At 36.2% G+C, this 26,243-nt stretch overlaps 1 protein-coding gene across 1 annotated transcript; it reads left to right on the top strand.

Moving 5' to 3' along the window:
- The first annotated feature begins 5,975 nt into the window (after window positions 1-5,975).
- Window positions 5,976-23,736, top strand: si:ch211-214p13.3 (poliovirus receptor). The gene is made up of 7 exons (XM_026375915.1): window positions 5,976-6,112; window positions 16,144-16,482; window positions 16,582-16,884; window positions 19,624-19,717; window positions 21,037-21,191; window positions 22,430-22,523; window positions 22,602-23,736. Exons 1-7 carry the CDS (start codon window positions 6,025-6,027, stop codon window positions 22,669-22,671), a joined length of 1,143 nt encoding a protein of 380 aa, XP_026231700.1. The 5' UTR covers window positions 5,976-6,024; the 3' UTR covers window positions 22,672-23,736.
- Window positions 23,737-26,243: the final 2,507 nt, after the last annotated feature.

Consider the following 26,243-nt stretch of genomic DNA (forward strand, 5'->3'; position numbering starts at 1 on the left):
AGTTGTAGCAGCAATGAAACACGGAGCGCTCAGTTCATTCTCCAGACTGCATCTGAGGGGTCCCCCCCAAAAACAACCGAGGTGCAACTGCTCCGGTTTACAAAGGTTCCTACCTAAAGTGCTGCTCATGCTTATTGTTTTAATAGACAATAAATTTGAAAACCCTGTGTGACATAATTATCACTACTCTTTTTAAAGTGACCAAATCATTTAGTTTAAAAAAATAAATTACCACAAAAGTGGACACACAATTTTGGGTGTATCACAATAACACTAGGCACAAACGAACTCACTGATAATACAAAGTAACAAACACAATTCACTGCCAAAGGCAGACAAAACACGATCAAACAAACAAAACCAAACAATGTAAAGTGACAAAGGGCACTGCAATGGCAGGCAAGACACAGACTTATAAACGGGAAAGAAATCCAACAAACAGAAGCAGAGTCCATAAAACGATCCAAGACGTTTCTGGACAGACGAATAAACAAACTGTTGTGATGGAGGATGAAGTGCTGCATGTGGTGGATCATGGGCATGTGATGAACAACAAACCAGAAATGAACAAAAGACTGAGGGGAACTTATAAAACAAAAGGAACACACAGGTGAGTGTGAGTCAGTCAATTAGTCCAGGAGAGTGGAGAATAAATTGTGTTTAACATTGGACTTTGTATGTGATTTTTTAATGTGATTTTCAGTCTTATACTATCAGATATATTAGTTAGTTAGTTATTGCTCTTTATGTCACCAGCATGTCGGGCAGCAACAAAAGCCTTTTTATGGATAATACCCCAAACCAGAGATATGTAGTTGTGTGAAGTAACCAGCAGATGGTGATGAAGCTTTTTGCCACAACATGTTTATCGGCCTTTGGTGCATATATGTTAATAAGGTGGTATTTAAAGGTAGGTGTCTGTAGATGAAAAAGATTACTCCAAGCAAAACTCTCCACTGGATTTCCAAAGTGATCTTTTCATTTAAAAGGGCTGTAATTGAAAATGAAATCTGTTTACTTTATGTTTGTGATACTGTTTATTTATCAGCATAAGTTACATTAATAAAGTTCATATGCTCATAGAGATGGGCAGACCTGGAAACATTTGTAATTTCAGACAGAGTAGGTGCAAAAGGAATGACAGTGTGATGTGATGACAGTTTAGGGATCAGTACTCAGGTCCAGTCCCCACGTGTATTCAAAAACCAGCTAAAAAGGACTTTTGCATCTGATGGCCCCGTTAAGCATCAAAAGGTGTGAAAGACGTGTGAAAACATGTTGAGCAGTAGGATGACGCAATGAGGGTGTGTTCAGCACAATAAAGAGTTTTTTTTCCTGTAGATGAACGTGTCCATTATGTCCATTTTATATTTCAGTTTGTCATAGTTTGATGATGAACTTTCAAAATGGACCAAGCTTGAATTTGCAGTTCAATTTGAATTCAGTTACTGTATATTAGACTCAAATTAGTGACTCAAATGTGTGGTCCATGACAGATTTAACACATATCTTAGTTAGTGATTAGCCAGTCAACAACTAACCACTTCCTCTTCTGTTGTACCTCCTCCACAAATACACGTAAAAGATGATGGTAAAGTTTCACTCTGTCTTTATTTGATGGTCATCATGTTCTGTTTAAACCAAGCAGCTCTGCTCTCTGTTCAACTCTTACTCATTGTCCATGTTCATGCAGGTACAGTGGAGATTTGTGTTTGTTATACAAGCTTTTTTCAATATTTATTTACTAATTAAATTTAATTATTTCTTCTGTGTTGGGGAAAGGTCCAGATGATTACAGGAATACACTGGTGTCCAGAGGAGACTCCGTCATGCTCACCTGCAACATATCAATAAATAATGGAACACAAATCAGCTGGAACAAAGACAGATTTTATTTCTCTTATTTATTCTCAATGAATCAAAATGTTTCCAATTTCACCTTGGACAGATTCAGAATAGACGTTAATTCAACTACAACGCTGAATATATTTAATTTTCAGCATGAAGACGCTGGACTTTATACATGTACTATAACTGATATAGATGGTGTAAAGACCATAAGGTGGAATTTAACAGTTTCTGAGAGCTCCAAAGGTGGGTACAGAAAGAAGCAGCACTGATCATTTCCCCACCTGTTACAGAACATTTCAGATCTGAAACTGCTGCTAATGTAAAATAATTCCTATCTGATTAGATCCAGGAACCAGACCATCATGGTATGTTCTCTACATAATCACACCTGTAATAGGATTTATTCTGTGTGGCTTCATGTTAGCTGTCTACATCTGCAGGTGAGTACATTTGCTTTTGGTCCTAAGAACAAATAAACATTTTTATGTTCAGCTTTTGAAATACAATATCTGCATCTTGGTAAAAGACGATTAAATGTAATTTCCTTGTAGTGCTTGTAGCATTGATTAAACATAGCTGTAAATGTCATTTTGAAATGGGATAAAACATTTATAACAATAATATTAAAGATGTTCAAGAGATCCCATGAAATGCGAGATGTAATTACAGCTACTGATGAGATTAAATGTAAAGTAATATACTGTTATCTTAAGTAAAATGAACAGACAGAATAATCAGGTAAACACTCTTATACATCTAAACTTTTCTTGCATCAGTCGCTGTAATTTACTTTCAGACTGTGGTGGTTTCAAAGCACTTGAGCGTTTTTTAAGTGCACTGAAACCACTAAACTGTTCATTGTTTTAACTTTTCACTTCTAAGACACACGAGTTACTTCATTTTTACAAAGCTGCATCTTCTCACAGAAGGTAAGAATTTAATTGAAGCTCCAGAAAGACATAATGCTTTTGTCAAATTAAATATAAATATGTCAAATACATATTTAGTATTTTCCCACACAGTGAAAAAATAAAATAAAAATATAGTAATGCATGTATTTGAAATGTTCTAGGTTGGAAGCTGGAATCTGTAAATGTGTAGTGTAGGTGAGCTGATCCTGTTTGACTTTGTAGTAGCAAAGATATTTTACTGAGCTTGATGTTTACAGTGTCTGTATGTATGGTTGGAAAATTTCTTTACACAGTGAATGTGTCGCAAAAAAGCTGAGGGCCTTAACTGTAATTAAAAACACTGAAGAGATGTTCTGGTTCTTGGGGCAAAAAAAGCACTTAATTAATTTTTGGTTATTTTTGTGATGACTTTCTTTTAAGGTTTAAAATGTCAGACAGTTACTTATATCCATTAAATTCTGTGGTGACGTTTTCAGACAACTTGTTTGGTCTGACAACAAATATTGTTTACACTTGAGCAAATCTATCTATTACTATTTTTCAAATTAATAAATTTTTTCATATTAATTATTAGGGTGTTGCTGGTTGACAACATGTGCATATTGAAGTATTCACTTCTTAACAACAATCAATCATAGCTCCTCGAATCATTTTAATATTTCAGCTACCGTCCATTCGACCATCTGTTAATTCGGCCCTAAACTATTTCAGACTATTTAAGACATTGAAATTGGTGAGAAGGAGGTGTAATCACTGGTAATAACTTTATCTCTGCAGAAAATGTAGGAACCGGACCCAAAACCAAGATCTAGTCCAGGTCCAGTTTCACCTTCAGTCACAAAGAGAGGTCAGAAGAACTTCATCATCATAGAAACTGTCACATTTCTCTGCCTTATTCTTCCTAGAGGCCGCATTGAACTTGATTTTCATTTCGATATCTATGGTTCTTTTCAACTACAGGGTGACATGGATGATACACACATAGAGAGAATCAATTCAATATATGGTCTCAAACAAAACTGACAGACAGACTGAGGATGATCACATGTGGAGGTCATCCTACTTTTCATTTTCAAACCAGCTGCTTAAAGGCAAAAACACTGATGCCTTTTTCTCATGTTGATATTTTTTTATGTTATGCATCTGTGTATGTTATGTTATGTTATGTTATGTTATGTTATGGTTACGTTATCTTGTCCTGTCTTTCCTGCAAATATGAAAATAAAAGTATCTTAAATCGACTCTACTCAAAATATTTCAAAGTGGAGTATGGTGCCCTCTATGGTTGTGTGAGGGAATTAAAATAATAATTTATGTTGTATGCTGTAATACGACCTGTCTGAGTACTTCCTTCACTCTCAATCCCAACAATCGCTTCATCAAACACTTTATTGTCTCTTGAATAATTTTGTTTTCATGTCTGACAAATCTTGTTTCAGTAATCTCTGTTATTTCTTGTGCATCTGTTTCTATTTCTTTTCTTTTTCACTAAAATGAAGTTAGTTCTACTGTCTGTTTCTGCAGGTTGCTCCGCTTTAACTCCAAAGTTGCACAGTTTACAGGATGAATCACAGGCACAGTTGATCAGTTAAGTCTGTGACGTTGACTGAGCTGACAAACAAGAGTCAAACTCAGAAAGAAGCAGGAGATGTAAACAGAATGAATCTGGTTTATAGTTTTTAGAGAAACAAGTGAATGAATGAAGTAATATTGTGATTAAAAATGTGTACAACTGGAAATCTTATGCCAACATATCTGGTTACCCATGTGAGCACAACAAACGTGAAATAATTAATATGAAAATTGTAATTTTAAAATGTCAGAAGTATCTTAGTTGTTTATTTGATTTGTTGTTTGTGCCGGCAGAACATCTACATAAAACTCTGCTAATTGTCCAACAGATGGAGCTAAAGACAAGTTCTGTATCAACTGTCTATTATTGGTTATTCTCCTAAACTGTAATAAAGATTTTTTGTTTATTATTAGACGATCAACTAAGACTGAACTGTTAACCAGCTCTTTACAGTGAGATACATAGTAATTAACATGTACTGGAACTTATCCCAGCTATTCTCATGATGTTGTAAAGCTTAATGAGAAATGAGAAAAAGCAGTATCAAGTAAAACACCATCATCCACACTGTCAGAGTTAAGTGTTTTTAATATCATCATCCTGAACCTTCACAATGGAGGATATTATTTCCTGTCACAGGCAAAACTGAAAAAGTGTCTCATGTGTTTCTGCTCTGGCTTGCAGGGCTGGAAGTGAGCAAGAGAGGAAAAGAAAAACACCTCTGTGAGGCCAGAACACCTCCACAATGTAATCCAAACAGCAGAATGGAAAAATATAACGACTGCACACAACCATAAGTTACCTTACAGAGAATGGGGATAACAAAGGGGTCATATTATGCATTTCATGGCTTGTTTCATTTGTACTTTAGTTGGGTGCTTCGCTATATTGAAGTCAGAGGCCCAGTTTGGTTTCATGGTATGAGATCATTTGGACAAAGATACTTCTAACGGAAGAGTTGTTTTTTTCTCTGTTTTAAAAAATAGCACTAGGAAGGAACTTCTTAGTGTTACTAGGAACTATTAGTTTACATAATACTATTTGCATGCAAAGCATGTTTATGATTAAACAGGATGTATTTCATAGATACCATGTCAGTATAAGAAATAAGGTTTACAATTTAGAAACACTGAGGTCTAAATTCTTCCAGAGCAGCCCACTAACCTAATGTGTGATGTTTAACCATGTTCAGTCAAAGTAAAGTGTAAAGTAACATTACAAAAACCTAAAAACAGATTGTATGTGATGATTTTGGTTTGCTGGTCCAAGGTTAAACTCCCAGGCTATTTATTTTATTGTAATAGTCTGAGTCTCAAAGTTTCAGGTGGACTTGTGTTTGAATAGTTTCAGTTTTGCCAGTTTTAAGAGTTTTTCAAAATGTTACACCACTAACGGCAAAGGATGTGGAAGTCTATAAGTTCAAGGAGTGAAGGAGTGTGTACAGCCCACCCACCGTCTCAGGTTACACAGTAACACTTATTTATCAGAACTGTGTCCTACGCCATCTCCCACCAAACTATGCTACACTCCCTTCATATCTTCATACTCACAGTTACTGTCTGAATTATAAGAACACAATTATTCCATCCATAACAACATTTGACTCACTGTAGTACCTTGACTCACTGTAGTGGCTGAATGCGAACACATCCTGTTTTCTTGTCTCCTCTGAGGAACGTTTTCTTTACTATGTCTCGGTCTTTGTCTCGGTTTTTGTCTCGGTTTTTGTCTCTGATGCTGCTGAATTTTTCTCTGAACCTGCACAGATCATCAATAGGTAGGTAGAACAAGACTTCTATGAGTTAACGACGTCTGTTCATCTCTGCGGTAAAGAGCTTTGCTGTGCATGATTTTCTTGCAGATACTTTACTGCTGCTGGATTTAAAACCTATACATGTATTCAGGAACCATCCAAAAAGATCAATTTTAGATATTTGTAATATGACAAAGGTCACTTTTCTAATCTTTATTATTATATATTGTTATTATCACTATGAATGTATTGTTTTCCTAATCTTTATTATTATTATTATTATTAATATTATTATTATTATTATTATTATTATTATTATTATTATTATTATTATTCATTCCGTACTTTTTTCAGCGCTTAACTACTTCAGCGTACTTTAAGCTACAGAAATCATTCAGGTATCAAAATGTTAAGCTTTTTAAGCTTCCATTCAACATTTTCTAATATTTATTTATGATATTAGGGTTTTTTCAAAAACTTTAATAATAGATTTCTATGGGAGAGTCTCTTCAGATCCTCTTTCATCTTTAACTACTTCAACAAGCTACAGAAATCATTCATGTATCAACATGTTCAGCTTTTTAAAGCTGTTTTAAGCTTCCATTCCGTTTTTTAATATCTTTTATAGTTTTGGCTGATTTTGGACTTTATAATGGGAGTGAATGAGGGAATGTTGGCGCAGCTAGAGTCGGTCTCAAGTTATCGGTTTATTTAACAATCAATTAATAAAGAAAATGAATATTAGAAGCAAAATGAATAAAGCATACAGAGCTCTGGGTCTAGATCTTCCCTGATAAACAACACGATGTTTCAGTTCACGAAGTCAGACGATCTCTCCCTGACCCAGAAATTTGCGCAATCTTTATCCCAGTTTATCCGCAGATCTGACTCCCTCGACTCCCACATCCACCTGTAGCATTATCTGGCTCCTTGACCTTCACCATCATCCGTCATCTGTCCAGCTGCTGCTCTCCTATCCGTTGTTATCGGATTCCATGTAGCCTTTCGTCACCCTCATATTTTGTAGCTCAATACTGTGGTTGCCAGAATTTCACCGTAAAATATAAAGTGAAAATGTATGACACATTACATTATCTTTAATAAGAAACTGTAAATTATATACGGTACGGCAACTTTTTTGGTTTACATTAAATTACTCTAAGAATAAAAAGTTTACGGTAATAAATAGCCTAAATAATAATTGAAAATAACAGCTATAATTAAATCTATTTACAGGTAAACTATGTAAAATAACAGATTTCCTGGAAACCTAGATACACTCTGTTTCAGTTATAAACACAGTACAACTGTATAACACATTACTGCATTTTATTGCAAAGTTCAAATTTATGGTACAATACCGGCAGCTGGGGTTGCCAGAATTTCACCGTAAAAATAATAGTGAAAATGTATGTATGACACATTACAGAATATTTAATAAGAAACCGTTTAATAAACATTTAATACTCGGCAACGTTTTTGGTTTATATTAAATTACTATAAAAAAAATACAGGTTTACTGTGACCCTGTTATACAGTACAACTGTACAACTTTATACAGTACAACTGTATAGAACTGTATAACACATGACTGGATTTTATTGCAAAGTTCAAAGTTACGGTAAAATACCGGCAGCTGGGGTTGCCAGAATTTCACAGTAAAAAATACGGTAAATCAAATAAGGCTTTACAGTTGATTGGCATGGAGTTTACAGTCAACAATTACTTATGATTAATTCCAAATTGAACAGATAAATCCATTGTAAATCAAGGTCCAAACTATCAAATCACAAGTAAAGATTGTGCCTTTAAGCATTGTGTGTTGATCTGATCCAATAAACTGTAGGTTTAAGAGCTTGCATAAACAGCATGTATGTTTAGGATAATGTACAGTGGAACTAACACCATAAACATGGTAAAAAAAAATTGGCCACTTGACTTCTTATTATTCTTCAAGAATAATAAGTCAGACATGACTGAAGACGGTGCTCAATATGGTTTAGACTCTCTCAAGAACGTGATATTCCATTAACTAGAACCTAAGATTTGTGTTGTCACCATTTCTTCTAGAAACTATAGAACATCCCAAGATGTCCATAAGGAGCACACTGTGGACTGGCATGATTCTCTCTGCAGCCAGAAAACAGAAACAAAGCAAATGTTACATTGATGCAGCATTTAAGCATAACACCTAAACACAGATGTTTGATACATAGTTTTACAGGTCATATTTTTTATCAACAGTTTCGAGTGAAACACAGACACTAACATATTTATCACTAAGCCATCAACAGTTGCTTGGAAGACAGACATGGAACGATGTTCTGAAACTGGAACAGTTAGCAGGTGTTGGCACCAGTTCTGCTTCAAGACTCAAGTTGCCCATCATGTTTACGTTTTGGACTGTCATGATCCTCTCTGTAGCCAGTAAACAATTTGTTATGAAGACAAGGTACTATGTACAGATAATTAAGACTCAACTAAAGAAACAAAATGAAAAAAATGTTAACTGTAAATGCAGCTTACCTTAAAAGAAATTGTTAGAGAAATTCCACCACCCTTTAAGCTACTCTCAAGCGTCACAAAAGAATTATAAGAAAGCCCTTAAATTCAGTTTCTCAGACAATGTTTTATTAAATAAAACATATAGAAGGCCAAAAAAGCTGTGCAAACTCTTCCTGCTTATAGAATGTTTTTTTCATAAGCTTTTTCAGGATCATAAAATCAAAGTCATTGCGTCAAATCATTTGGCCTAAATGAAAAAACAGCATGGAAACAAAAATTACACAAAGTAAAAAAAACAAAAAAAAAAAGAAAGAAGCTGGTATCCTGACCTTCTTGTTTCAGTAATCATATGGCATTCCATCGATGCATCCCGTCTGCCATGCTCAACAATGCTCTGCAAACTCATTTAGGTATCAGTTATTTTCTAATTAAAACAAAGAAAAAGCTACAACTGAGCCTCATTAAAAAACATATACAAGCGACTTAATGGGAGGTGTCATCTCCAGAATTGGTTTTACAATTTGTTGCTACATAAAAAAACATAATAATAACACTCCTGTGTAGGATTTTAGTTCAGGTCAGTCTGTTAAGTCCATCTTTAATATGTCTCTCTACACTCATGATCAGAGCGATCTGCGATGAGGGTGAGGACTCTTGGATTCACTGACAGCTGCTTCTTGTTTTTCTTTGTTTCCACCTTTCTCTGGATTGATGTTGAAGAAACACCTTTGTGAACACAAGAATTTATAATCAACTACTATATACAGTGATTTGTTCTTAAGGAAGAAATAAAACTATGAGTATTTACCTCTGAAGGAACTCAAGTGTAGAGGCCAGTTCCACAGGATAGTGGATATTGAGGCAGTAATAGCTTCCAAACATCAAACAGATGGCAGAGATGAAGGTGGGGATCTGGTCATTCACAATCTTGCAGTCAATACTCAGCATAAACTGCCTTGATGCATAGCAGGAGTTTCCTGGAAAAAATGCATTTGGTCCTAAAAGGTGCTAGTTGTGGTTTTGCCTCTATCCAGTGGTAAATCTTCCTCTAAGAGTGTAATAGAGTATTGCGTTTTTGTTATGCATGTCTCAAACTGTGTTTTTATCTCAAAATGGTGTTGTTTGCTAGTTCACTAACTTCATTAATTTTAGAGAAAACAAAATGGCCACTTCAGACCCTTTATCACATGCCAAGAGATGACAGATGAAAGATCTATTACACTCATGCTAAGGAAAAACAAACACTGGATGAAGGAACCATATTGAGCACTCTATAACATGACACTGATTACATGTAATAAATTCATAAATTTTCCTAGGTTTCCTAAGTAAAATCAAACATCAGCTTACCACATAAAATGATGCATGGTGTTACAGACAGGCTTTCTACTTGTACTTCTTTGGCCATTCATGTTTCTTCTACGTAGTAAAAGAGGTTCTCCTCTTCTCAAAATAGCAAAGAAGAAGGAGAACCATATCCTTGACATCTTCTGAGCAACCATCCAACTTTCCCCTCAGAATTTCCAGCTTTGTGACTGCCTGCAAAACTCGTTTGCTCTTGTCCACACAAGTGGTTCTCATGAAGTCCAGAAGACGTCTTCCCTTTTTTTCTACACTGGTGAGGAAAGTCTCTTTTAGTGGCACCCCGGTGAGCTCTTGGAAATGAACATTACAATCATCTGAAACAAAAATGGCCACTCTTCCATAAGGTAATTCAGATCTGTTCCCTTGTTTATCTTTTTACGTTGGGAGTAGTAGGTGCACTTCATTAAAGTTTTCATCTCGTCTGGACTGAAGTTAGTCGTTTTGCTAAGCACCTTCATTCTATCCTTCTTCGCCTATTGTCCCACTTTATGCGGCTGTTCTTGAACAGCTGCCCTCTTTTCGGCTGGGACCTCGTCTGTGTCATGCTCTTCTGACTCCCGTTTGCGCTTCATTATCCTTGATGCTGAAGACCGCTTCACATTTTCAATTCGAGCTTGTAAATCCAGGGAGTGATACCTGATCCTACCACATCACCTTTAATGACATCTTGCAGTAATTTTGGATACTTGCTAACCAATGTTTGGCAACTTCTGTGGAAGCTTGTTTACCAGGAGCAGCACAGGCATTCATCATCTCGGAAACAACAATCCGTATCATTTCTCTCCGTAACCTTGGGCTTGGCCTCTTCTCTCTCTCCAAACACTGCATCAAGGCTTCAGGAAACTTCTCCCATGGAATCTGGAAGCTGTCAACCCAATCTGCAACAGTAATTGAGAGGCTGGGCGAATTGAAAGGAGAAAGTGAGGAGCGCGTTGAGGAAGCTGAAGAGGGTAATGCTGATGGGCTGTGAATTTCAGTGCTCTGTGCTGTAAAACAACAAAACGTTGTTAGGTGAGGTTTAATCCCTAGTTATTCATAAACATAAATTGTGTTACTTTCCAGGACACCACCAGTTTTCTTGCTTGGCTTGGTCTCAGTACTGAAAGCAGATCTGTTTCCTAAACAAACTGAAAATCCTCATTGGTCTCCACCCCCAATGACTGAAGCGTCTCCTCTACAATATTTAAAACTGGGGCTGGGAGGTCTGGCAATACATTAGTAATGGCACTACTTATGTCGCACTGCTCAGCAGATGCCATGTCTGAGTATGAAGGAGAGAATAAAGCTCTGCTAACACCAGAATGTTTAAGAAATAAATTAGCATGACAACACACTGTGTTTTAATGGAACCATTTGGTATCTATCCTTTAGGTAAGATGGCAATGGATAGAAATCAGTCACTTCACCGATGGTCAGACAATGCATCACCTCATTGTCTTTCCTTAGTACAGGTGGTACTGAGGAAGAAATTCCGTTATGTACCCTGACACAAGAAAATGAACAGTGTCACTTTTTAACAAGATAAGCACTAGTTCACTAAACTCTACAGAGTCAGTGTTCCCTGTGACAAGGAATTGTCCTTTCTTGTATAATGTTCCTTTAAACAGCATTTCTACCGTGACCTTTGTGTTGGTCTCATTGAAATCAAATGGTCTGACTGCATCTTGAATGGCTTTACTGTAAAGTTCTCTGTAAAAGGGAGAACCACCTTTTAACTTGCAAGACAGCTTGACCCATTGATCCTGCTGAAAGGTAAGCAACATCTGATGTCTTTTAGACAAAGTAAGGCAAAGGTTTTAAAAATTCTTCAAACTCCTTGCACATCTCTTGAAATAATCTGTATGGTCGAAGCAGGTAGTGGAAACTGCCCCTGCAATTTCAAGTTGAATAAACATTCTACAGACATTTCTAAGAAACTGATCACTGAAATCTTCTGATATTTTCACATCACCACATTCTGTACCTTGCCCTGTGCCTGATTCATGGCCAAAGTCATCATATTCAGAGGGAACAAGTGATGATTGACGAACAGATTCTACAATGTTTTGTGCAAAATCTCTATGTTTTCTTGAAATGTGGGCAGTAAAGGAAGATTTGACCTTGAAAACATTAGTACATCCTGTTACTGGACAACTCACGACATGTCCTTCTATAGTCTTTCACATTTTGACAATGGCGGTCACACAATGCTACTGCGCACTTGAAATCAACAGCCGTCCCAACAGTAACTGTAACACAGAGCAGATACATTGGGCCTCCGATAAAAATGAGCTTTAAACGCTCCATATCTGCAAAAAAGCTACAAGGCACTTAAATAAACAATGTGGTTCGTTGCGATGAAGTCTGCAGTGAAGGACATAGGCCCTCAATGTTGAAAGCAACAGAAACGACAACTAAACATTTTGTCTCCACTTAGCTGGCTAAACACATTAATGTTTAACACAAAAATATCTAATAGAACGAATTTTAGCTAGCAAGTTAACTTGTATGTTTAGTATTAAATAAAGTTACCTGGATGATGTTTTAGGGAACAAGGCCTTGACCTCAACTTTAATTAATTAATTACAAAAAACGTAACCTTTTAAGGTCTTAAAATATGAAGATGGCTGACAATGGTTTCTCCCATGTACTTGGGTTCAGATGCTTTACAGCCCAACACTGAAGTGATTGTTAGATCCCTCAAAAACTAGGAGTTCCTTTAGAAAAGCTTTATTCCAGCATTCCTCACTACAATCATATTCACGTGTGTGGTTTCTGAAAGAAATACAAAATACAAAATCAACGATAAGCAGAACAATTACAACTTGTTATCAAGACGTTTTCCTATAACATTGGGCATGACTGAATTTACTGTTTACGTTATTCATATCGCTGCCACAAGGTGGAGCTCTTACATCACAACAACTCTTTCTATTAAATCCTCTTAGCTAAAGCAAATGCAAGTCAAACTAGTAAATCAAACATATTAATAACAAACAGTACTTAGCATTAGCACAAATGACAACTCAACAATAAATACAGAATATATGTATCAAATTAAAGCGCTGTACAATACAGTCTCGAAAATGTGCAGGCTATCAATTATCAATCACCCTTAATTGGTCCCTATGTAGCAGAAACAGCGAGCTAACAACGAAAAGCCATAATATCAGGAACAGAAACATAAATATACATAATAAACTATAATAACTGACTCACAGTTCAATGGACGCACACACTGTCTCAAAAATAACACTTACAATGAACTTAATTAACTTGCTGGAACTCAGGGAAACTGTCCTCCATGACCTCCTCATGCACAGAGCTGGTCTGATACCATTCCTAGAAAAAAATCTTATTTATTTTATTTCCACTTTGTGCTGTAGCTACAGTCAGAGACCAACAGCAAGACCAATAGCAACACAATTACAGAAAACCTTTCCAGAAACTTGATACATGAGATATTTGGCATTTTCTCCCACATACATTGACTTATTCATGTTGTAGTTTTCCATTACACATTAAAGCCTTACATGTGCATAACATAAAACAAATAATAACTGTATATGTAAACATATATTTTATTTCAAAGTCAACATAAATTTTTTTAACATCTCCTTTCTGTAGAAAAGAAGGAATGTTTTGTTAAATAGTAAAAGGTTTAAAACCATAGATTTCAATTTATACATCAATAAAATCTGTAATTTAAACAAAATAATATGATAAATGTTATGGTATTTACTTGATTGTGGCCTTACGGTATTTTCCCATTAATTTTAGCTAAATTTTATGTTTAAACAGTAAAACTGTGTAGTTTCCACATGCTATCACAGTAAAAAAGTTAAGTTCCATACTGTTTCTTAATAAACAGTAATAAAGTGCATTTAACATGGTGATATACTGTTTTGCATTTAACAGTAACATACTGTTGCAGTATTACAGTTATTTACCATAATTTCTACAAACATTTCTTACAGTGTAATTGCAACCATCCCTCTTGTAACAAATAATAGTAAACAGCAAATCATATTATGTGTCTACTATTCTTGTCTTTTTAAAACATTCAACTACTACTGTTAATGAGAGCAAATTAAAGCATTGGTTGGTACATGTGATCACGGCTGTTTATAAGTCAGCGTCAACTCGTGCACACACGTGTAATTAGCCTGTTCATGCTAGCATCTCTTTGCTAACCTGCTTCAGTTTCTTCTACATACTCTCAGCTCTTTTTATCAAGACATCTTAACTTTACCTTTAACTGTACTATTTTACTGTTTAGATAAATCCTGCTATGTTTTATTAAATTTAGTAAAATCTATTTAAACTTTTTTGAAGTTGAGATTCAGCTGTTTTAGCTTCTTCTTCATACTTTTAGCTCTGTTCAGCTATTTTCAGCAGGGTTTTTAAACGTTTCAGCAACTTTCAGCTGTTCTTTAAGAATCAGTTCAGCTTTACACAATTCAGTACACAATACAGTGCACTTTCTTCCAGAAATGCTTTATCTAGTTTTAATTGATTTTGGAAAACTAGGTTTAGATCTGAGCTGATATGAACCTTTTATGTACCAAATAATACATCAACTTTAATTTGTTGGGTAGGGCTCTATGTGATGTATGCCCCTTTCCAAAAGTGCATTTTAGTTCTAGTTAAATAGTCTCCAAATGTACTAAGATGTCAAATGTATTTTTGCAAATGTTTCATGTGTACATACCCAAGTGTTTAATGACCTATGCCAGTGTTTTATTTTAACTGTTAGTCAGTAAAATGACTTTATAGCTGCTATGTTCAGGGAAACATTGAAGTGGTTAGATCTGTTTTTCCACTTCAGGCCCAGTCTCTGTTGTTTTCTCCTCACTTAGAGAAACAGACAGACGCACATAGTTTGTCGGCCCCGCCTACATGTGTCTATCTTTAGTCACAAGCTACACTCATGCAGCTTTACTAAACTGTAAAAACGCCTTCACACTCATTTTTTTTTATCATACTATGCATCAATGTAAACAAGAATCCATTAAATGTTTTAACTAACTACTAAAGAAAAGGTGTTTATTAAAGTCCAAGAAGACAATGTTGTTACAATTTAAAATACTAATAAGTAATTAATAAATAATCATTTTATTTTATATGGTTACAGTATATATCAATCTAAACAAGAATATATTCTACATGTCTGGTGACAGAAAAAAGAAAAACTTTTCATAAATGTACAAACATGAGGACATTGATAATTACTATGAAAGTTTTCACAAATTTCTCCTAAGTTTTCTTAAAAACTATTCAGTAAAATTACTTCATCATATGTGTGTTAATAGTCCAAATTACTCTGAATAGGAATGTACTGAAATACTAAAAAGGTTTCTTAAATTTATCATTGTTCTGTGTTATATAACATAATTACTTGACTCTGAACAGTTTAAGTCTTCAGATGTTGCTGCAGTAAGATAATCAGAAAACAGTGTTTTATTTTAGATCTGTTTGCTTTGGCTCCCTCTCTTCCTTCATTGATAAGCTCGCTTGACCACCACTCTCAAAAAGAGCAGTGAGAAGTGATAATCTGGTTAGATCATGGTTAACTTTAAGTTAGATGATGGTGCACACAACATGCAACTTGGATTTTTTAAAGTAAGATTAAAAAAACTAGATAAGTGAAGAAGTTTAGGGGAACTCCAAATATTGTGTTATTATTATTATATTGTCTTTGAATGATGAGATAAACAGAGACTGTTTGGAGCCAGATGTATCTCCGCCTGCTTAACGTATTTATTCAAATAATGTACACAGCTGTTCGCTTTCATAGTAGCTTTCTATTCCCTTTACAATCAGCTTTACCACAGTTATAAATTAACAGCTGCAGGAACAACAACCCACAGCTTCCGTGCACTGAAGATTTGTGTGATCTTGATGGTTGATAATTAATATCCTTTAAAGTAAAATACCTGGTATGTTTATGAATATACAGTTGAGAGTCATTATTTTACATCTCAATTAATATTTTTCCCTTCAATGTGTTTGGTCTGTAAAATGTTGCACTAGTCAATTTTTCCAATAGAGTCTGTACTGAGCTAAAGTTAGTTTTAAGTTTGTGTTCATCAGCTGGTCTTGGCTGAAGTTGTTCTTCCCTCTCTGGACAGAGTCTGCTGTTTAATGTGGTTAAATGTCTGCTTTTATTCACATTTGGGTCTGATGAGTTTTTATGTGCTTTACAGCTCTCCAGGTGATTGGAGGAAATGCCACAGTTGTCCAAGGAGAAACTGCTATCTTACCCTGCAAACTCACTGATACCAAGGAGCCACTTGGCCAGATTTCATGGCAGAGGAAGACCAGAGGGAAACCAGTCAATGACAATTTCTTTACAGTCACGTCCAGTGGACCAAACTATGTCAATGGAGTCGATAAGCGATTTAGGTTCATTGGGAACTTTAGTGCTCACAATGGATCCCTCCAGTTATCTGACGTCACATTGTTGGATGAAGGCAGCTATTCCTGCATATTCACTTTGTTCCCCAGTGGAAATCACAGGACAGAGATACCTCTAAATGTGTTGGGTAAAGTGCAAAACATTGTTGTAGAAAGTAGTTGAGTTTTTACAAGATTAAAACAAGATACTTGCACGTTAACCTTTTTGTGTTTGGTAATTCTTGTAGTGCCTCCGGACACAAGCGTAAACGATCACCATCTATTAATGGGTAATGAAGAAGTTTTACTCGCTACCTGTACCGCTGCTGGTTCCAGACCTCCTGTAGAAGTGAAGTGGACCTATAGTACTCTGTCAGAAAAAGTGAAGGCAATCACCAACACCACCCAACATGCTAATGGTACAACTACCACAGAGAGCTCTCTGTTTGGGGTACCTACCAGAGATATCAACCAACAACCGGTGACTTGTGTTGTCACCAGTTCAGCTCTGTCCAAACCAAAAACCCTGCCCCTCACCTTACAGGTGCACTGTGAGTACAAATATTTCCATCATTTTTATTTGCATCAATTTATTGAATTATTGTTCATAATTGTAACTTGCTCTCGCCTACATCATCTCAGTTGTGTGTGTTTTATGCTTATAGCAGCATAGAATAACAACAATAGGACTGTATGCCATAATAATGCGAGAAATATCTTGTTGTAATGAGAAACAGAAAAAGTTTCGTAACGATGGCAGAAAAAGGCCATGGTACAAACAATCTTTATTTCTTTATTAATAGTATCGTTTATTTTCAGGTAAAACCTTTTTCTGAATGTAGCATGTTTGTTTAGACAACACCCCAAAGTATCCAAGATCCATTTGTTAAAAGCAATGCCATTAGAATATGACATTTGTCTGTCTCTTAGTGTCTGCTCTGGATTTATCATCCATCTGTAATGCCCTTTCTGTTGCAGGGTGGTGTTTCATCTGAACAGTGCCCCTAAGTTCACCACAGTCATATTTTTTTACTCACTTTAGAGAAAAAGGTCACTGAAATATGCATGTTTTTGTAAAAATGTAGAAATTCATTCACTTTGAGAAATGATTCCATCCATAAACATATTCCATCTGTAGTGAAGTGCTTTTGTTTGCAGTGTGATGTGGAATATTCACTTGCTGCATGATGAAGTTTTTCCCAATTAGTTTGAAAGCATTTCAATTCAGAGGTGTACAGTTACATCACCAGTGAAGATTACCTGTTAGCCGGAATTACATCACATCTACGATGCTTCACAGACGTCCTTGTGTGGTTTAGATCATCAGCATATTCTTTCTTCCTCCATGTTTTAGCATTTCTGTCGCTTTTGTAGAGAATATTGTGGCTAATCTCTGTACTTTTTGTTAGACCGTTCTCTGACCTTTGTGTTTCCATGTTACTCTTTTTGCCAACAAATGGAAACAGGGAAAACTCAAAGCTAAAACCAAGAGTCATTCAGTTGTGTCCTGGGTAACAAGAAACACCTGTCAGTCACATCTTTTGGCAAATATCTTGTTGTCTAACTTTGTCTAACTTTCTAAAGTGGCCTTGAAACTAATTGAAAGCGCTTATTATTGTAACATGCTGTAGCTCATTGTGATGCCCACTAATGTGTGATCACATTTATGTGAATATTAATGGATGATGATGATGCTGTTTTTCTGTAAAGAGCTATTTTCTTACAAAGGGATATATGGTATAATGTCAAGACAGTGTTATTTTAGGTGGCAGTGTTTTTTTTTTTTTACGACAGTAGGGGGGCAGTGTTTTTTTTTACGAAAGTAGGGGGGCAGTGTTTTTTTTTACGACAGTAGGTGGCAGTGTTATTTTTTACGACAGTAGGTGGCAGTGTTATTTTTTACGACAGTAGGGGGGCAGTGTTTTTTTTTACGACAGTAGGTGACAGTGTTATTTTTTACGACAGTAGGTGGCAGTGTTATTTTTTACGACAGTAGGGGGGCAGTGTTTTTTTTTACGACAGTAGGTGACAGTGTTTTTTTTTTTACGACAGTAGGTGGCAGTGTTATTTTTTACGACAGTAGGTGGCAGTGTTATTTTTTACGACAGTAGGTGGCAGTGTTATTTTTTACGACAGTAGGTGACAGTGTTTTTTTTTACGACAGTAGGTGGCAGTGTTATTTTTTACGACAGTAGGTGGCAGTGTTATTTTTTACGACAGTAGGTGACAGTGTTTTTTTTTTTACGACAGTAGGTGGCAGTGTTATTTTTTACGACAGTAGGTGGCAGTGTTATTTTTTACGACAGTAGGTGGCAGTGTTTTTTTTTTTACGACAGTAGGTGGCAGTGTTTTTTTTTTACGACAGTAGGTGGCAGTGTTATTTTTTACGACAGTAGGTGGCAGTGTGAGATTGTGGTTGAGGTCAAAGGTCGTAACCTCTAGCGTGTCTCGCGCCGTTTTTCTCATAATGGCGGAGAGCTCAGCAAAGGAAATCCTCGTCTCCCTGTCTCATCAATTCTTTCCTGTATTTCAGGTTAGTTACGTGTATAAACTTTGCAAAAGTTCTGTTAACAAAGAACGAGAGATGATTTGCATTTGTGAGAACGGTATCTGCCGCGAGTAGTGGCAATAGCGGCCGTACATTGGTTTAATTGCTAGCTAGCATGCTATTCGGGGATAAAGGTTTAGCTTGGCCTTCATGTCTGCTAATAGTTGCATCTACACAGTGACTCCGACTCCTTATATACATTCATTCTCATGTTTGAATTTAGTTGTGTAAAGTGTAAATTTAAGAGTTTGAACATGGTTAAGTTTTGTTTATTAATGCTGTGTACATGTCCAAGTAATACTGACTAGTATATTTGTTGTAGTGCCTGTAAAAGGTAAATAGAGGCAAAACCTTATTTGGATAGCTGAGAAAAGAGAAGTGGGATAAGATGAGATGAGTTCCACATGGAGTTAATATTCAATTGTGTTTGTTTTGTGAAGATGGAAAGTGTGTAAAAACACATAATGTGCAGTGATAACACTGAAACCGTCAAAATGTACAGTATTAAGAGACAAAGTTGTATGAATAAATGTGTGTAAATAAAGATAATGGCGGAGAGCTCAGCAAAGGAAAGCCACGTCTCCCTGTCTCATCAATTCTTTCATGTATTTCAGGATATGTATAGCTGCTTACAGGTGCTGCAACCTGGTACTTGTAACATCATCAGTGCTGATGAGTTATATCATTTGTATTTTCTCTACTGCAAGATTAACAGCTCATTTTCTCTCTTTGTTTTTTGCAGTTTCACCAACCGAAGTGAACATTAGTGAAATATCTAAAGACTCATTTGAGTGTTTGACTGAAGCCAACCCAAATGCTAACTTTACATGGAGCAGGTACAGTACTTTGAACCAGTTTCAGTGGAAACGTACTTCACAAACAATATTATTGTCAGTTACTCTGAACTGTTGTTTGCTTTGTATTTGTACGATGATGAAAGAGTTTTGCTGTAATCCAAATTAATTTTAATGAGTTTGAATTGTAGATTCTAAAATTGAATTGTGAATAGTTTAAATGAAGTAGGCCTATTTAGTATTTAGTTAATTATGTTCTCCAAGGTTGTTCTGATGATAAAATGATATGATGATGTAGCTGTCAGGATTTCATAAAATAATATATGCTGAGAACATGTTACAATAAAATTTATTGCTGAGAGATTATTTTAAATTCCCATCATCAGTTGTTGAGGGTTAAACTAGTTTGAAAAAGTACAAACAGTGTATTTAAAATTGAATTAAATTCTACATATGTAAGCACAACTAACATCAGTCAGCCTTACGATCTTGTTATGCAAGTTATATATTTTTTTTATTCTGCATCTGATTATTCTGCTTTAGTTGAGTTGTCTCATATTTGAATGCATTAAGCAGGTTCTCTGTTTTTTTACAAACGGTATTAAAATATCATCATTTATTTAATTCCTTCTAATAAGTGGAAGACTGGAATTCACAATCAGGAGGTTTTGAGTTGTATTCATATTAACGTCTGTTGGGAAAAACTAAATTTGTGAAGACTGGAGTTAATATGTGAATAACGTAGTGCTGTGGACATGTACATAATACAGAATTAATAAAATCAACAGCTAAATGTACCTCTGTTACCCTGGGTAGGTTTGTAAAGAACTATTGTGTAAAAGAGAAAATAGTTTAGTTGCATCCAATAGAGAGGTCTGACAGGGTTGTTAGGTGGCCAGCACAATATTAATATTAATGCTTACCCTTATTAAAACTTAATGACTTGCACTACTGATGTGGACCTAAACAATACAATGAAACCAACCAAAACAGAAACATGATCTGTCATCTATTGACTGTTTAACATTTAAACACATTTTAAATCCAAAGACAACACGTAAGTTAGTGAGGTTATAACTGAAACTATATTCGGTTGTAGTGGTTTTCCAGTTGACTTTGTATTTAAAGTATCGTTGTCATATCATCAACGTCAGCCTGCTGCCTGCGGTTTCATAGTCTCATTTTGTTTTAATTCTCAGTAAATGTTATAAATGTATATAGAGATATAACATGTTAGTGTTGCAAGTTTAAATCAGGAAAACACTTGTTGAACACTTGTTCAACTTGTTGGCAACATTTATTTTCTGTCCTTTACCTCCTGCTGTTTATTTTACATATTTCATGTGTCTTATCTGTTTCAGACCTGGACAGTCATGGCCTCAGTCTGCCGTCAGAGTGGACGGTGCAAAGCTGCAGTTACTGAGCATTACCTCTGATCTGAATGGCCTCTATAAGTGTGAAGCATCAAACCTATATGGAAGGAAACATGGTCAGCTCTATGTGTATGTCACTTCAGGTGAGCTCCGGTTTCTTTTGATTATGGAGGTTTAGGTATACTACATTTACTGATTGGCTAAAATAATAAATTACTCATTTAGCCCAATTCAACTTACACAAATAGGATATAATGAATGCACAATTCATCAGTCACAGTGCATCTGGTCATATGAATACAGCTTTTAGCTGGTCATGGTAGTTTCCTGTCAGGTATCCTTTTGTATATCAGGCCCTGTAAGGACAAGAAACCTCCTAAGATTTCACAGAAACTAGGAAACAACAAAAATACTTATCAGCACAGTATTTTATTACCAGTTTTCAAAGTCTATGTTATTTGTTTGTTTTAATTCACATTCTGTGTTTAAGGCTTCAGTTAGATGTTTGACTCTGTTGCTCTTACAGAGAATAATGTTAACTTGTTCCTAAAGAAACAATGAGTAGAATTGCTGTAAGGTTACATATATTTGGACTCTGCACAAGTGTACAAGTTAGCACAGCATTTTATTACATAGAGTTTAAAGACAGAATGCACACAGATGAGAAACCTGTTTTTCTCACATTTAAGAACTTTTCACAGCAGAAATGTTTTCATGTCGAAGCAGAAAACGCTTCAGTGCAATTTATAACACAGATCAAGAGCGCATGACAGTTTATTTTTAAGGTCATGGTGCAGTGTAATCTCACTCTCTGGTTTTGAACTGAACCATTTTTAACAAAATGTGTTTAACTTCTGCTTTTCCTTTAAATAACAATGAAAAACGTTTGTTAGTAAAGTAAGAATAAGCAACTGTTTTGTTATTATGTTCTTTTGTAGTAAAAATCAAAAATCAAACCAATAAACCTAAAATAACATGGAAATAACTCAACCTTTTAAGTTGCTTGGGTAATTATTTGGCAGACTTCTTTACACATCAGGTCTTATAATGATCATTTGCAGTCGTGTTTCTGGCCACGAGGACAGTGTACAGTTTAGCTTCAACTCAAAGGTGTGGTTGATGATATTTGTCCTGTTATTATTTGTTCCTGCTTATTAAGATGTTCTTCGCTCTTTGCTAGGAGTAGTCTTCCTATCTTTAAGCCGGCCTCAGAGTAAATGAACTGATTCCTCCAGGTGACACTGTAATTCCATTATAAATACGGGCCTAGATGCGAACATGGGGTTCATTTCATCACTGTGCATTAGATTTAAGTACATTAAATAGCTGTTTAAATCAATATTTCATCTTAAAAATAATAATTAATAATTCAACTCTACAGGAACCTGCACTGCTTGCTGGGTCTTATTCTCTCTGTTGCTTTTACTGATTCCCATTGGTGTTGGAGCATGGTGGTACTTCAAGAAACATTCAAGGTACCAACTACAGTATTGCTGCACATTTAATGTAAGTGTTTAGTTAGATATTAATTGATGGGTTCGGACATCTTCCAGCTCACCTCATGAGGATAAAGGAAAACGAAACACAGAGGTTGCTTCAGAACTAGAAGTGCTACACCTGTGATGAAGGTATTATTAAGTGGGTGTAACAACACAAAAATCCATGGCCTCACGACTGTGACAGCCTACTCGGCGGGACCATGGCTCAGCTGGCAGGGCAGGAGTCTACAAACCCCAGGATTGGTAGTTTGGTTCTTGGTTCCCCTGATTCCTGTACCACATGTCAAAGAGGCATGACACAAGGTTATAACCTTACAAACCCCTGGACAAGACAAGACACTGAAAGACTTATTTAGCAGCACTAAATTACTAATATGTCCTGTGATCTGTCAGTGAACAGCATTATAAACATTATTTGCAACCAGTTTCAGTTTTTTTTTTTTTTTGTCTTTGATCATGAGTCACACACACACACACACACCTGCACAAGAGCAGACAGAAGGATGAAACCTAAAATCCTTAATGCAACTTTGTACAGAGCTGTAATCATGTTTATTTGAGCTTTAATAATTGTTGCTCTCTCGCTTCATTCACTGTTTATCTCTCTCGACCACCACAAGTTTGGAGAATGTGAGTGAAAGAGTGAAATTTGGGGACAGTATTAAAAGGAACGGCAAATAACTACGAATCAGATCCCTTATCTCCAAGTAAAGTAGTAATTCAATATTTCAATACAGTGAAACAATTAAATTCCTAATCTTTTTTTTTTTTTTTTTTACATTGCAATGGTGCTTTTTTTTTTTTTTTTCAGGGTTTAAAAAATTCACCGTTACCCTCAAACCTATAGCAGACTCAGAAACTTTTGTTTTAATCTGATCTTTTGTTAAGGTGTTGTATAACAGTATAGTTCTCATTTTCTTTTAGGGCTGCGTGTCTTGCTGTGATCATAGACCAACATACACTAGAAACCTCATTGATATCTACACTCACGTATTTTGAATGACAGGAGGAAGTTTTGGGTTAACGGACTTCTTCTCAGTGGGTTTTTTGTGACTCGCTTTTTAACGGTTCTAACTATAAAAGATAACGCTAACTGTTTTCCTGCTGTGAGCCTGAACTGTTGATAAAAGCAGAGGATCATGTAGCACACACAGACAAGAAACCAGATCACTCTCTGACATCAGAGCCCATTGAAATCAAACATGGTTAGAGACAACATAGTAAAGGGGTTACACTAAATCAGGAGTCTTTAGAAAATAAACAAAGTGAATGAACATAGTAAGTATGAAAAATTAAAAGAAAATAAACAAAACTCTAAGGAAGGCAGTATCTTTGCTATATGATACATATGCTGTTTAATTTTTTAATTTATTTATTTTAAAGCAAAGAAATGATCTATTATTAATTAAAGTCTGCTTCAGAGACGACTTGTCTCCAGCAAAGATGAGACCAATGTGAGTGATGTCATCTGCAAACTTCAGGAGTTTGACAGACTGGTGTCCAGATGTGCAGCTGGTGGTATACAGGGTGCATAACAGAGGAGAGAGGACGCATCCTAAGGGGGATCATGTGCCGATGGTCTAGGAGTCTGAGACATGCATCCCCAGCCTGAAGAACTGCCGTCAGTCTGTGATCCACCTGCACAGTGAGTTTAGCACGTTCAGCTTGGAGTGATTGGTTGCTTTACATCTCAGGGAGCCCTCATGTCTGAGTTTCCTTCTGGCTCTTCTTTTTACTTAAGCTGTCATAGTTAGTCCTGCCAGAGTTCCTGTTTGCACTCTATATTAAATATACATTCACTTTATACATTATATGATTGTGACCATACCTAACTGTTATCTCTCCTCTTCCCTCTCTTTCCCTCTCCCTCTCTCTCTCAAGTTACCCATATCGTTCCACCCTTTGCCCTCTGGTCCTGTCTGACTCTGTCCCGCCTCTGGTTGGAGATCTTGTTGCATGGAATAACCGATGTGGTCTCTTGGGATGCGTGTGATGACTGGGTTTGGTTCCACTTTACCATAAAGACGATTCTGGCCTCGGCTGATGTTGACAGCTGTTTCTCTGAGGTCTTGACTTACAGAAGTCGCTCGATAGTTCAGGACTGAAATTTTCCAACAAGTCTACCTGCGCCTCCAGTAACTAACTGGACTCCATATTAACTTTAAGACATCAACTGAACTGAACTGCCTGCTGCCTAACACATAGTATGAACGCTCAATTCCTCCTTTCTGTTATCACCCAAATGAGGATGGATTCCACTCAAGGTTTCTTCCTGTTGCCTTCTCAGGGAATTTTTCCTTGCCACTGTCACCCTCGGCTTGCTAATCAGGGACAATCTGATTATTATGATTCATACACATTCACTTTTCATATAAACTTCCATAGTTTCTTTGGTTGTGTAAAGCTGCTTTGCAACAATTGTAAAAAGCGCTTTACAGATAAAATTGAATTGAACTGAATTATTGTGACAACTAGTACTGTAAATGTTCAATAATGAAAGGAGGGGTCTGTATCAGTGTTTCCAGCAGAAACTTTATTACTGTCCTTTCATGGTGCTCTCATCAAATTACAAGCAGGTTTAACATACGGCAGCGCAGTGATGGGACAACTGTTTAGGCGTAGCGTGAGGAGTTGGGACACGGTAACTTGCGGTGAAACGAATGGCTGGATGTGAATACACCCTGTTTTCGTGCCTCCTCTGAGGAACGTTTTCTTTACTATGACTCGGTTTTTGTCTCTGCTTCTATCTCTGATGCTGCTGGATGATTTTCTCAGCCTTCACAGATCAACGACATCTGTCCATCTCTGCGGTACATTGAACAGTTAAGAGCTCTGTTGTGCATGATTTTCTTGCAGTTACTTTACTGCTGCTGGATTTAAAACCCATAGATGGATTCAGGAACCATCCAAAAACATCATCATTAGTGGGCCACCTACTGTTTTGTTCTTAGAGATCCAGACAGCCACAAACATTTTTTGGCCACTCCCAGGCACTAATTTGTCTGCTTTTTGTCTGTCCTCTGTCACAAACCACACTCATGCAGCTTTACTAAACTGTATACACTCCTTCTTCACAATTATTTTTTAAATCGTACTATGAATCACTGTACACAATAATCCATTAAATGTTTCAGGTAACCTCTAAAGAACCAGACATTAATAGAGTGTCTGTTAATCTATCGCATTGTTGTACACCCAGTATTAGCTAAAGTTAATGAAACACACTCCAAAGTTTTTACAGGTACTTATATTATCCTGCTTCTGAGGTCATCCACCAGAGATTTGAAATCAAACTCTACCTTTGTTTTATTCCTATATAAATAAACAGTTCTGGAAGGATATTCATTGCTGGTTATCACTGAAAATCACTAGGCTACCTTATTTTAATATCTATATAACATCCTTTTATTTATGGACAGTTTCGATGCAGTCATCTCTTTGTGAGTGATGGTGGGAAAATGTCAATACAAATGCAGAAATATCACCTATGACCTTTTTGTGTATTTGCCCTCACTTAAAATGACAAACTGCAAAAGCAAAGATTATGCAAAGTTTACTAGTCCAAGTCTCTTTTAATTTTGGAACCTTAGCTTTGTGTCAAGGTTTCTGCCTCATCCCCTTCTCTTGGGGTTTTTTGTCTCCCCCTGGTGTTCACCTGGTCTCACTTCCTCCACTCACCGGACTCATAATGATTCA

This window comes from Anabas testudineus, chromosome 21, assembly GCF_900324465.2.
Source record: "Anabas testudineus chromosome 21, fAnaTes1.2, whole genome shotgun sequence".
Classification (NCBI taxonomy): Eukaryota; Metazoa; Chordata; class Actinopteri; order Anabantiformes; family Anabantidae; genus Anabas; species Anabas testudineus.